The sequence below is a fragment of the Podarcis erhardii genome (genome assembly GCF_964252035.2).
Source record: "Podarcis erhardii genome assembly, chromosome: 6".
Lineage (NCBI taxonomy): Eukaryota > Metazoa > Chordata > Lepidosauria > Squamata > Lacertidae > Podarcis > Podarcis erhardii.
The window spans coordinates 1464075-1475880 of record NC_138510.1 but is presented as its reverse complement, the minus strand read 5'-3'; the positions used below and the strand labels follow the sequence as shown (position 1 = coordinate 1475880).

Sequence of the window (11806 nt, the reverse complement as noted above, 5' to 3'; positions counted from 1 at the left end):
CCTCATTTTGCCTGCGTGAAACTTGACTGTCTTCATTCATGCAGCAGTCTGACTGTGAGGCTGGCTTGAGTGCGGTTCTGAGCTCTTCTTCCCTTCAGAATAAATGAGGCCAGAATCTTATCATGGAAATGTTCCTTATTGTATAAAGTAACTTCTGCAAGGGGGAACAGAGAAGCAATGTTTTTGGGTCCAACTGCTCCAGGATCCTGGAGAGGGCTTGGAAGATGCATGTTTGTTGTTGTTTAGTCATTTAGTCATGTCTGATTCTTTGTGACCCCCTGGACCAGAGCACGCCAGGCACTCCTGTCTTCCACTGCCTCCCGCAGTTTGGTCAAACTCATGCTGGTAGCTCTGAGAACACTGTCCAACCATCTCACAATCTTCCCCAACATCAGGGTCTTTTCCAGGGAGTCATCTCTTCTCCATGAGGTGGCCAAAATCTTGAAGCCTCAGTTTCAGGATCTGTCCTTCCAGTGAGCACTCAGGGCTGATTTCCTTCAGAATGGAGAGGTTGGATCTTCTCGCAGTCCATGGGTCTCTCAAGAGTCTCCTCCAGCACCATAATTCAAAAGTATCCATTCTTCGGTGATCAGCCTTCTTTATGGTCCAGCTCTCATTCCATACATCACTATTGGGAAAACCGTAGCTTTAACCTTTGTCGGCAAGGTGATGTCTCTGCTTTTTAAGATGCTGTCTAGGTTTGTCGTTGCTTTTCTCCCAGGAAGCAGAAGATGCATAGCATCAGGCAAATGTCCATGTGTGGCCCAAGGAAAGGTCCAGCTTGGCATGTCCTGCTGTCGGCCCATCTGAGACTGAGCCACCTCCAGGTGGTGGCTGAAAAGATGCTTCTCAAGGGGTGAGGCCACCTTCATGGGCCCTGCAGACCAGAGTCAGCCAGGCTGGCCGGGTGGCTGCTAAGGGTCGCATGGTGAAAGACCCAAGCAGGCATTTTTTGCAAAGCTCACAACATTTGCCTTCCTGCCAGAGTCACGCTGACATGCCCCAAGCAGATTTGCTGGGCCACTAGATAAGGCTGTTGACACACCCTGGCAGAGTGACCCGCACACAGGATTCTGGGAATTGTCACCAGCTGACCAAGAGGTGGGCAGGTAGCTGTTTGTGTCACAAGCAAAACGGCCAGGTCCAGCCTGGGGGGTTTATATTCCAGCCTCGCCCACCCTGGCAGAGGCACTGCCATCTCCAGTCACAGCCATGAGGGCCCACCTTGCCATTCTCCTCCTTCTGGGGCTCTTGGCCCTCCGAGTGGAGCCCAGTTCTGCCAAAATGATGAAGCACAGGGCACAGGGTGAGTGCTGATTCTGCTGTTGGGGGGGGGCAAACAAGGTTGGTGCTTGCAGAAATTCACCTTCCCCGCATTACCATTCCAGGTAGGCAGAAATGGAATCATTCTTGCTTAGAGAATCCTCGTTGTTCAAAGAAAGAGGACAAAAGAGGATATTTGCACAATCTCCTTCTGTTCCCCCCAATAAGATCCTGGCAATGCTTCTGAAAAGCAATTGCTAGAAACCCCAGCCCTGATTTGCCAAGGGAAATGCAGTCAGGAGAAGGTGCTGAGGGGCTTCTGGGTTTCATATGACAGGCAGCGGCAAAGGAGAAAGGTTTTCTCCCTCTCTCCTAACGCCAGAACTCGCAGACACCCTGAAGCTGAATGTTGGAAGGTTCAGGACGCATGAAAGGAAATCCTTCTTTATGAAACACATAGTTAAACTGTGGGACTCCCTCTGGAGGCAGTGATGGGCCGCAGCCTTTGAGGTGATGGTCATTGTTAGTTGCTCTTGATCTAAGCAACTCCTTGGGATGGCTTGATAAGAGAGAGACTCCAGGATAAATTTAGCAGTCGTGCAGAAAGAGGAGAGGTCCCCCGATGGATCAGAGCTTGGATACATGGCAAGAAACAGCGAGTGGGAATGAATGGGGAGTTCTCCGGACGGTCCCTCGAGCAGCAACTTTGAGATTTTTCCTTTTAGACTTGTTCATAAATGGTTCAGAGTTAGCAGTGAGCAGCGAAGTAGCTAAATTTGCTGCTGAGAGAGAAATGTTCCGCCTTGCTAAAACAAAAATGCAGTTCAGCGTAAGCAAGTGTAAAATGATGCCTATTGGGGGTGGAAATTCTAACTTTACATGGGGAGTAAGGGGGTCTGAAGTGGCAGTGACTGCCAAGGAAATGGGCATTAAAAATAAGAACCGAAGAATAGCCTGCTGGATGAGGCCAGTGGGGGCCCATCTAGTCCAGAATCCTGTTCTCACATTGGCCAGCCAGATGCCCCAGTGCAGAAGCCCACAAGCAGGATCTCTTGGTGTTTTGCAACTTTGACCTGTTGCAGGACCTTAGCAGAGCATACGCAGAGTTCACGAACACATTCCAGTCAGTAGGACGTAAATCATTATGCCTGTGTGAGACCTAGAGCTGTTTCCAGGCTCCTCTATCTCCAGGCAGAAATTCTCCTTTCTGCTCAGTTATCCTTGGCTGTCGGCCAACTCTTAATTGACTCTGTGTGAAGCTGCACAGAACTGCACGTTGTCAAATTCCCAACAGGAATTTGGCCCGCTCCTCTCCTGTGGCTTCCAGCAACTAGGATTCAGAAGCCCCAATTTCCAGCCCTAGGAGTCTTCACAAGGGAGCTGTTTCCAGAGATGAGGGGAGAGATACTTTGTGCTGCTCATCAGGCAATGGCTTTTTCCAGCTGCCTTGCCCCACCATCCAGCCCTGGGAGCCTTTCCCAAACCATGACCTTAATAATAATAATAATACCTTTATTGTCAATGTGCAACCTGTGTACAATGAAATTAACCGAGTCTCCCCCCCCCCTACAAACACTCAGTCTCATTGCACTCTGTGTGCTTGTCGCACAACACACCAACCCCGAAAGTCAGTTGCACTATATTACTTTCCGTTCAGCAGCCTAACAGCCCATGGATAGAAACTGTTTTTTAGCCCATTGGTATGACTGATTATGGGACGCAGGTGGCACTGTGGGTTAAACCACAGAGCCTAGGACTTGCCGATCAGAAGGTCGGCAGTTCGAATCCCCGCAACGACAGGGTGAGCTCCCGTTGCTCGGTCCCTGCTCCTGCCAACCTAGCAGTTCGAAAGCACGTCAAAGGGCAAGTAGATAAATAGGTACCACTCTGGTGGGAAGGTAAACGGTGTTTCCGTGCGCTGCTCTGGTTCGCCAGAAGCGGCTTAGTCCTGCTGGCCACATGACCCGGAAGGTTGTACGCCGGCTCCCTCGGCCAGTAAAGCGAGATGAGCACCGCAACCCCAGAGTCGGCCACGACTGGACCTAATGGTCAGGGGTCCCTTTACCTATGACTGATTATACTTCTATATCTCCTGCCCGAGGGTAGAAGATTAAAGAGGTGCTGGCCAGGATGTGAGTCGTCCCTGAGAACTTTCCTTGCTCTCCTAAGGCAATGATCCCTTGCGATGTCATCTGTCAGGCTCAGGGGACAGCCCATATCATGTGCTGTGTTCACCACCCTCTATAGAAACTTGCTGTCCGTGGCTGTCAAGCCATCATACACCACTGTGATACAATATGAAAGGACACTTTCTATTGTGGACCAGTAGGAGGAGGTCATCAATTGTTGTTTAACATTGTTCTTTCGCAAGAACCTGAGGAAATGGAGTCTCTGTTGGGCCTTCCTAACCTCCTGAGTTATATTATTTTTCCAAGTGAGGTCTTCACTAAGGTAAACTCCCAGGAATTTAAAGGAAGAGAATCTCCCCATACAACCCTCCAATATACAACGCGGCTAGTTCCCCTCTCTTCCTCTGAAAGTCCAACACAATCTCCTTTGTCTTGCTAATTTTTAAGTGCAAGTTATTCTCTAAGCACCATGTAGATACTTTTTAAACCTCCCCCCCTGTACGCTGATTCATCTCCACCTGTAATTAGACCCATTATGGTAGTATCATCTGCAAACTTAATAATTGCAGTGGATGGATCAGATGAAATACAGTCGTATGTATGCAACAGAGTACAGGTAGGGACTCAGCACATATCCCTGTGGGGTGCCAGTGCTGAGCTTCAGAGAGGTAGATGTAACAGGCCCAATCCTCACTGTTTGTATCCGATCCCTCAGAAAGTCTTTAATTCAGTCACAGATGGTAGAAGAAAGGTCTAGTTCCATCAGCTTTTTGATAAGAATGTCCAGAAGGATGGTATTAAAAGCCGATCATAATCAATAAACAACATTGTTAAAAACAGCAGAAGATGCTGGGAAGAGAGAAGAAGGGATTTTTTAAAGAAACAAATTTATAAGTTCTGTGCCTTTGTTACTCAGTTTGATCCGCCTGTGGGATCAGCTATGCTCTGCCTGGAGAAGTACTTTGATTTATCCATCCTGAATCTTCCAACAAACGCTGTTGAGTTTAAGCAAGTGTAAAGTGATGTGCATTGAGGTATAGAAGCGACGACTGTTCACATGTACACTCATCACAAAATCTTAACTGGTGTTGACTGACCAGGAAGGAGATTTTGGGGTTGTGGAGGGTGGCTCAATGACAGTCTCAGCCCAATGTTTGGGGAAATTTTTAATGTTTGATGTTTTTAATATTCTGTTGGGAGCTGCCCAGAGTGGCTGGGGAAACCCAGCAAGATGGGTGGGGTATAAATAAATTATTATTATTATTATTATTATTATTATTATTATTATTATTATTATGTATGGCAGCTGTAAGGAAGGTAAATCCCATGCTGAGCTGCTGGTGGTGAAAAGTCCACAGACACTGCTGAGCACCTAATCAATTATTTTTATTTCCTCCTTGTAGGTGCAAATCATCACGAGGCAGGAGAAATTCACATGGATGAGGAGACCTTCCAGACTCCAGTGCTCTCAGCAAATGGTGAGAAACTATTTGCAAAGTTCAGCCGGAATCTAAAAAGCTTTTGGGACATCAGCGTTTCTCAAGCTGTGGACCAAAGACCCCACAGGTGGGCATCAGTCCACATTCAGGTGAAACTCAGTGCAGCATCCTTTTCTCACAGTGGCCAGCCAGCTGCCATTATGGGAGGCCCATACGTAGAATCCGAGCATAAGAGAAACTCTCCCCCTCCTGCAGATGCCAGCAGCTGATATTCAGATGACCGTGGAGATCGTATCTATGCGACCGCTTCTCCTGTTCTGCCCCGCAGAGGACCTTAAGGTCCATGAATAACCATAGCTTAGAGGTCCCGGGCCCTAAGGAAGTCAGACTATCTTCCACCAGGGCCAGGGCCTTTTCAGTGATGGCTCTGACCTGGTGGAATGCTCTGTCCCAGGAGACCAGGGCCCTGCAGGATTTAACCTCCTTCCGTTGGGCCTGAAAGACAGAGCTATTCTGCCTGGCTTTTAATTTGAATTCAGCCTGATCTTTTATTTCCCTTCTCTTCCCTCCCCCTCCCCTTTTATGAAGATTACCCGCTCTGAGACCCCACAGCCAATTCTCCCCTGGCCTCCTAGCTGGCCCAAGTAGGGCCAATTCAGCCAGCTAGCCCTGGGGATTATCTAATTGATTTTTGATTTTTATTATTATTCAAGTTTTTATACTGTATTTTATGCTGCTTTTATAATTAAGTGTTTTAAAGTGTTTTAAATTTGTTATTAGCCACCCTGAGCCCGGCTTTTGAACCGGGAAGGGCAGGGTATAAATAAAAATGTATTATTGTTATTGTTATTATTGCCATCGTGTCTAGCAGCAATTGATAGCCCTCTCCTCCGTCGAAGAGTTTCGCCTTCTTTCACAGCCACCCTTTGTGCTTTGGCAAGTGGTGACTGGTGCCCTCTCATCTCCTTTCCTGCCCAGGGTCCCCGATGCCCGGCAAGTGCCCTGCCACTATCACCCATCACCACCTGGGAGCTGCCTACTGCAGCGAGGGGAGGCCCTGCCCAGGAGACCAGAAGTGCTGCCGTGTGGGGAATATTTTGAAGTGTGTCCTTCCAGAAGGAGGTATGTTTGCTGCCCCTGTTCCCCATATCCCAGTGCCATGCATGGTGGAAAGGGACACGGTTCATCTAAAAATCAGCAGCTACTTTCCTTGCTGGGATGGAGCAATGTTCAAGATCCTGGAGGAGCCCTGTGAATTTCCCTGCTGTTTGCCAGAGTGCCCTTGAGAAAGGACTCTGCCTACACAGCCCTCTGTGCACAACCATGAATCCTAGAGTTGAGTTTCTTGCATCTGGAGGTGTTACTGGGTGCAATGGCCGAGCCTCACCCTAAGAAAAACCCCTTCCTGATCTCCTCTGCCATGAGGAAGTGGCCTTAGAGTGGCCTGAGTGGATGAGGAGGTCAAGCACTTTGCACTGACAGGAGTGAGACCTCGACAGCGTGTAACTCCTGTGCTCAGAGATCGGCCCTGGTTGCTTATCTGCAATTGGGCCAAGAATATACAGTAAAGTGGGATGTGGTTGGCGCTATGGGTTAAACCACAGAGCCTAGGACTTGCCAATCGGCAGGTAGGCGGTTTGAATCTCCGCGACAGGGTGAGCTCCCGTTGCTCAGTCCCTGCTCCTGCCCACCTAGCAGTTCAAAATCACTCAGTGATCACTCAGGGGATTTGTAACTGGCTGACTGACCGAACCCAAAGGGTGCTCATCAATGGTTCCTCTTCATCCTGGAGAAGAGTGACTAGTGGGGTGCCACAGGGTTCTGTCTTGGGCCCGGTCTTATTCAACATCTTTATCAACGACTTGGATGATGGACTCAAGGGCATCCTGATCAAATTTGCAGATGACACCAAACTGGGAGGGGTGGCTAACACCCCAGAGGACAGGATCACACTTCAAAACGACCTTGACAGATTAGAGAACTGGGCCAAAACAAACAAGATGAATTTTAATAGGGAGAAATGTAAAGTATTGCACTTGGGCAAAAAAAATGAGAGGCACAAATACAAGATGGGTGACACCTGGCTTGAGAGCAGTACATGTGAAAAGGATCTAGGAGTCTTGGTTGACCACAAACTTGACATGAGCCAACAGTGTGACGCGGCAGCTAAAAAAGCCAATGCAATTCTGGGCTGCATTAATAGGAGTATAGCATCTAGATCAAGGGAAGTAATAGTGCCAATGTATTCTGCTCTGGTCAGACCTCACCTGGAGTACTGTGTCCAGTTCTGGGCACCACAGTTCAAGAAGGACACTGACAAACTGGAACGTGTCCAGAGGAGGGCAACCAAAATGGTCAAAGGCCTGGAAACGATGCCTTATGAGGAACGGCTAAGGGAGCTGGGCATGTTTAGCCTGGAGAAGAGGAGGTTAAGGGGTGATATGATAGCCATGTTCAAATATATAAAAGGATGTCACATAGAGGAGGGAGAAAGGTTGTTTTCTGCTGCTCCAGAGAAGCGGACATGGAGCAATGGTTCCAAACTACAAGAAAGAAGATTCCACCTAAACATTAGGAAGAACTTCCTGACAGTGAGAGCTGTTTGACAGTGGAATTTGCTGCCAAGGAGTGTGGTGGAGTCTCCTTCTTTGGAGGTCTTTAAGCAGAGGCTTGACAACCATATGTCAGGAGTGCTCTGATGGTGTTTCCTGCTTGGCAGGGGGTTGGACTCGATGGCCCTTGTGGTCTCTTCCAACTCTATGATTCTATGATTCTATGATTCTATGAAAATACCTCAAAGTGCAAGTAGATAAATAGGTATCGCTCTGGTGGGAAGGTAGACAGCATTTTCGTGTGCTGCTCTGGTTCGCCAGAAGCGGCTTAGTCATGCTGGCCACATGAGATGAGCGCCACAACCCCAGACCTAACGGTCAGGGGTCCCTTTACCTTTATACAGTAAAACGCTTAACTTGGGACCAGTTTACCTACGAGATCAGCTTACCTCACATGTTCCCACTCCACCACTTCAACCAGTGGAATGGGCACTACTGCAGGTGCCACAAAATTCCTGTTCCGCATCTGTGGGAATCTTAATCTTAATTTTGCAGATTCAGCAAAAACCCGCCAAGTCGCTGTTTTGCAGCCCGATTCCCAGATGTGTCCAGGAAAACCCGGATGTATGGCAGCCCTATTTTAACTTTTCAAAAGTCTTACGTGGCTGTTGTTGATTAGTGTTTTATTTTATTCTTTCGGTAGTGCTTACATTTTATGAAATAAATACAGTGGAGCCTCGGGTTGTGAATGTGATCCGTGCGGGATGCACGTTCACAACTCGCAGCATCCGCAACCTGCAGTGGCGCATCTGCACTCACGCAGGTTGTGATTAAGTGCTTCTGCGCATGCGCGACCGCCAAAACTCAGAAGTAATGCGTTCCAGTACTTCCAGGTTTTGGTGGTCCGCAACCCCAAAAAACACAGCCTGAAGCATCTTTAACCAGAGGTATGGCTGTAAATAACTTACAGTGCTCCAGCTTTCATTTATGGCCACCTCCAGCAGCAACAAACCCAGCAGCTCCCAGAAGAATGCTCTCCTGTGGCGCAAGAGACCCACTGACTGCCCTCTTGCCTTGCAGTGCATCGTGGCTACTGTCCCCACTCAGAAGATCGTGCTGCTGCTGCCGCCTCCTCCTCCAGCCCCTGTTCTGATGACTCCCAGTGCACCTCAGAGGAGAAGTGTTGCTTGAGGGGCGGTCTCAGGAGATGCACCAAGGCTCAGCCAGGTACCGGCCGTGACAAGGACCTGAGGCCCCAGCACCCCCAGAAGGGGCCTCCAGAAGGGCCAAAGCAAGCACTGGGGGGCAGAAGAGTTGATCTTTCCTTCCAGCACCCGCTCCCAGCCCTGATTCTATCTATCTATCTATCTATCTATCTATCTATCTATCTATCTATCTATCTATTGTATTTTTTGCTCTATAAGACTCACTTTTTCCCTCCTAAAATGTAAGGGGAAATGTGTGTGCGTCTTATGGAGCGAATGCAGGCTGCGCAGCTATCCCAGAAGCCAGAACAGCAAGAGGGATTGCTGCTTTCGCTGCGCAGCGATCCCTCTTGCTGTTCTGGCTTTTGAGATTCAGAATATTTTTTTTCTTGTTTTCCTCCTCCAAAAACTAGGTGCGTCTTGTGGTCTGGTGCGTCTTATAGAGAGAAAAATATTTTTTATATATATATATATACCCCGCCCATCTGGCTGTGTTTCCCCAGCCACTCTGGGCAGCTTCCAACAAAATATTAAAATACAATAATGCATCAAACATTTAAAACTTCCCTGAACAGGGCTGCCTTCAGATGTCTTCTAAAAGTCTGGTAGTTGTTCTTCTCTTTGACATCTGGTGGGAGGGCGTTCCACAGGGCGGGTGCCACCACCAAGAAGGCCCTCTGCCTGGTTCCCTGTAACTTGGCTTCTCACAGTGAGGGAACCGCCAGAAGGCCCTCGGCGCTGGACCTCGGTGTCCGGACTGAGCGATGGGGGTGGCAACGCTCCTTCAGACTCTGAACCCAAGAGCACCTCAGTCCCGCCAACCAACCTTTGCTGTCCTTGGCAAGGAAGAGCCCCCTGGGCAGCTGGCCAGCCATGATGTGGCCACAGGAGAAGGTTTGGTGCCGAAGGTGCTAAGGGTGTGTCAGGATGACCCTGCCTTATCAGCAGACCTGAGAGCAGGGAGGGTTGTGAATCATGGACCTGGCTCAAGCCAAGAGTCCATTGGCATCCCTTGCCTGGTCCGCTCCTCCCCTTCCAGAAGATGACTTGCCATAGTCAAGGGCTGAACGGGCCACTGGCCTGATCCAGCAGCCGCCTCTTAGGGCTCTGCTTTTTGCCAATTAATTTTCATTGATCTTCCAAATTTTTAACAGATTAACAGCAAATTAATTCAAATTTAACACAAATTTAAAAGTCGACTTAATTTTTACTCACCTATTATCTATGCTTAATTAAGTATTCTATGTATATGTTTAAATCTTGCTTCTATTTATTTAATAATTGTTCACTTAGATTCATCCTGTTATGCTATTTATTTAGATGTTTTGCTTATGCTTTTTTTTAAAAAAAAATTTATTTTATTAACATATGAAACACATACATATACATTTACACAATATACGTACACAACACACTACCTAATGTTCATAACATAAAACATACCAACATTACTCTATATAATAGCTACCTATACTATACATATCAACATACCTTCACACCTGCCCCACACAGACACCCGCCAAGTGACTTGACTTCCAGCCGTTCTTGTTACGCTGCTTTATTTTTCCAACTAGCTTAAACGCATTTCATTATTTCTTTAATCTGTTTAAGATGTTTTGCTTATGCTGGTCTATGACCATAATAAAGTACTTGACATGAAAGTTGACTTTTAACCCCCCTTCAAAACGTTTCTTTTCCCTCCCTCCTTTGCTGCTCACAATAAAATACTTCCTAATTTCTATTACTTTTCCGTCCATTCTCTATTGCCATTGACTGCTCATGTTCAATTCCCGCTGAGACTTTTCTTTAACTATTTCCCCAGTTAATCAAGTAGATTTAATCTCCCTTTGTCAATCCATATGTGTGAATCATTGATCCTGTTTTTGAATCGTAATTTCCTCCAATGCAACTTTTTCTTATGGCTCGTCTTATGTCCTTAAGTTCTTACGGCAACAGACTCAGGATGCCTTTCCCCTGCTTCACTCTTCCCTTCCTCTCCAGAAAAAAGGGGCCTTTGCCCCAAGAGCCGCCTTTTGCCCGCGTTCCGCCCGTGCGACAGCCAGTGCAAGGACGACCGAAGTTGCAGCCTTGGGCAGAAGTGCTGCTTTAAAGACTGCGGCTTGAAGTGTGTCGACCCCGAGATTCACCATCAGGGCAGCGGGCAGCGCAACAGGCAGCTCTGGGAAAGGGAGAAGGATGAGCCCAGCAAGCAGGAAGAAGGTGAGTTGTGGAACCACAGACTCAGAGAACTGTAGAGTTGGCAGGGACCCAAGGATCCCCCTTGCAATGATCTAGGGCAGGGGTCGGCAACCTAAGGCCCGTGGGCCACAAGCGGCCCACTAGGGTCGTATAACCAGCCCAAAAGCCACCCCTGAACCGAGCCGTAAGTCCCTGTGCACTGCAATAAACCGGCGCAGTGCAGCACAGGGACTCACTTCCACGGTACCAGAAATCATATTTGCGCAGATGCCAGAAAACACGTCTGCACACATGCAGATGCTGGAAATTGTGGGCATACATGGAGGGATCTCTGCTGGAGTAAACCTTGCCAATCCCTGCTCTAGGGGGGAAGCGAAGCTGCCTCAGAAAGAGGGGTCTGCTGTGGATCTCTCTCTTTCAAGTTGCCACCGCCGCTGGGCCAAGGGAGGGTCTTTCCTCGGCAGAGTCTGGGGGCTCCAGAAGCAGCAGCAGCAACAGCAGTGGGAACGTTTGCCGGATTCTGATTTTGGCCTCATTGCAGGGAGGCCAAGAGCTCCTGATGAGTCCAGGAAGAGGGCCTAGCCCCCCTCCTTCAGAGGAAGGCAGGGCGAACAGGGGTAGAAGTGGGGTGGTGGGTCTTCCACAGTTGGGCAGGTGTCCCAAAGGAAGTGTGTTGTTAGGAGATTTTGTTCATGGCTTCAGTCTGAGGTGCCATAAAAAGGGAGTGAAAGGAACCAAGAGCCTTGGAGAGCTGCTACTTCCAAGTCTAGAGTTCTTCATAGCCGCTGACTGTCTTTAGGAAGTGCAAAAGCCCCCCACCCATTTGTCAGTGGTCCAAGGAAAGCAGTGAGAGGCTCCTGCAGATGCTGGTTGCACCCAGAGGCATAGCAAGGTCAGGTGGTACCTGGAGCGAAAAAATGGTTGTCACCCCCCCACACACACACACTGCAATTTTTGGGAACGTTGCCAGGGGTGTGAGCACTAACATAAGATAAGCTGGAGTTCTTGTTATTAAATAC

General features: G+C 48.4%; 1 protein-coding gene across 1 annotated transcript; it reads left to right on the top strand.

The window, feature by feature from the left end:
- Window positions 1–4794: 4794 nt before the first annotated feature.
- LOC309344241 (uncharacterized protein) lies at window positions 4795–11369 on the top strand (the record flags this gene model as incomplete). The annotated part of the gene is made up of 5 exons (XM_081866489.1): window positions 4795–4870; window positions 5810–5953; window positions 8464–8610; window positions 10590–10808; window positions 11329–11369. Exons 1-5 carry the CDS (start codon window positions 4828–4830, stop codon window positions 11367–11369), a joined length of 594 nt encoding a protein of 197 aa, XP_081722615.1. The 5' UTR covers window positions 4795–4827.
- Window positions 11370–11806: the final 437 nt, after the last annotated feature.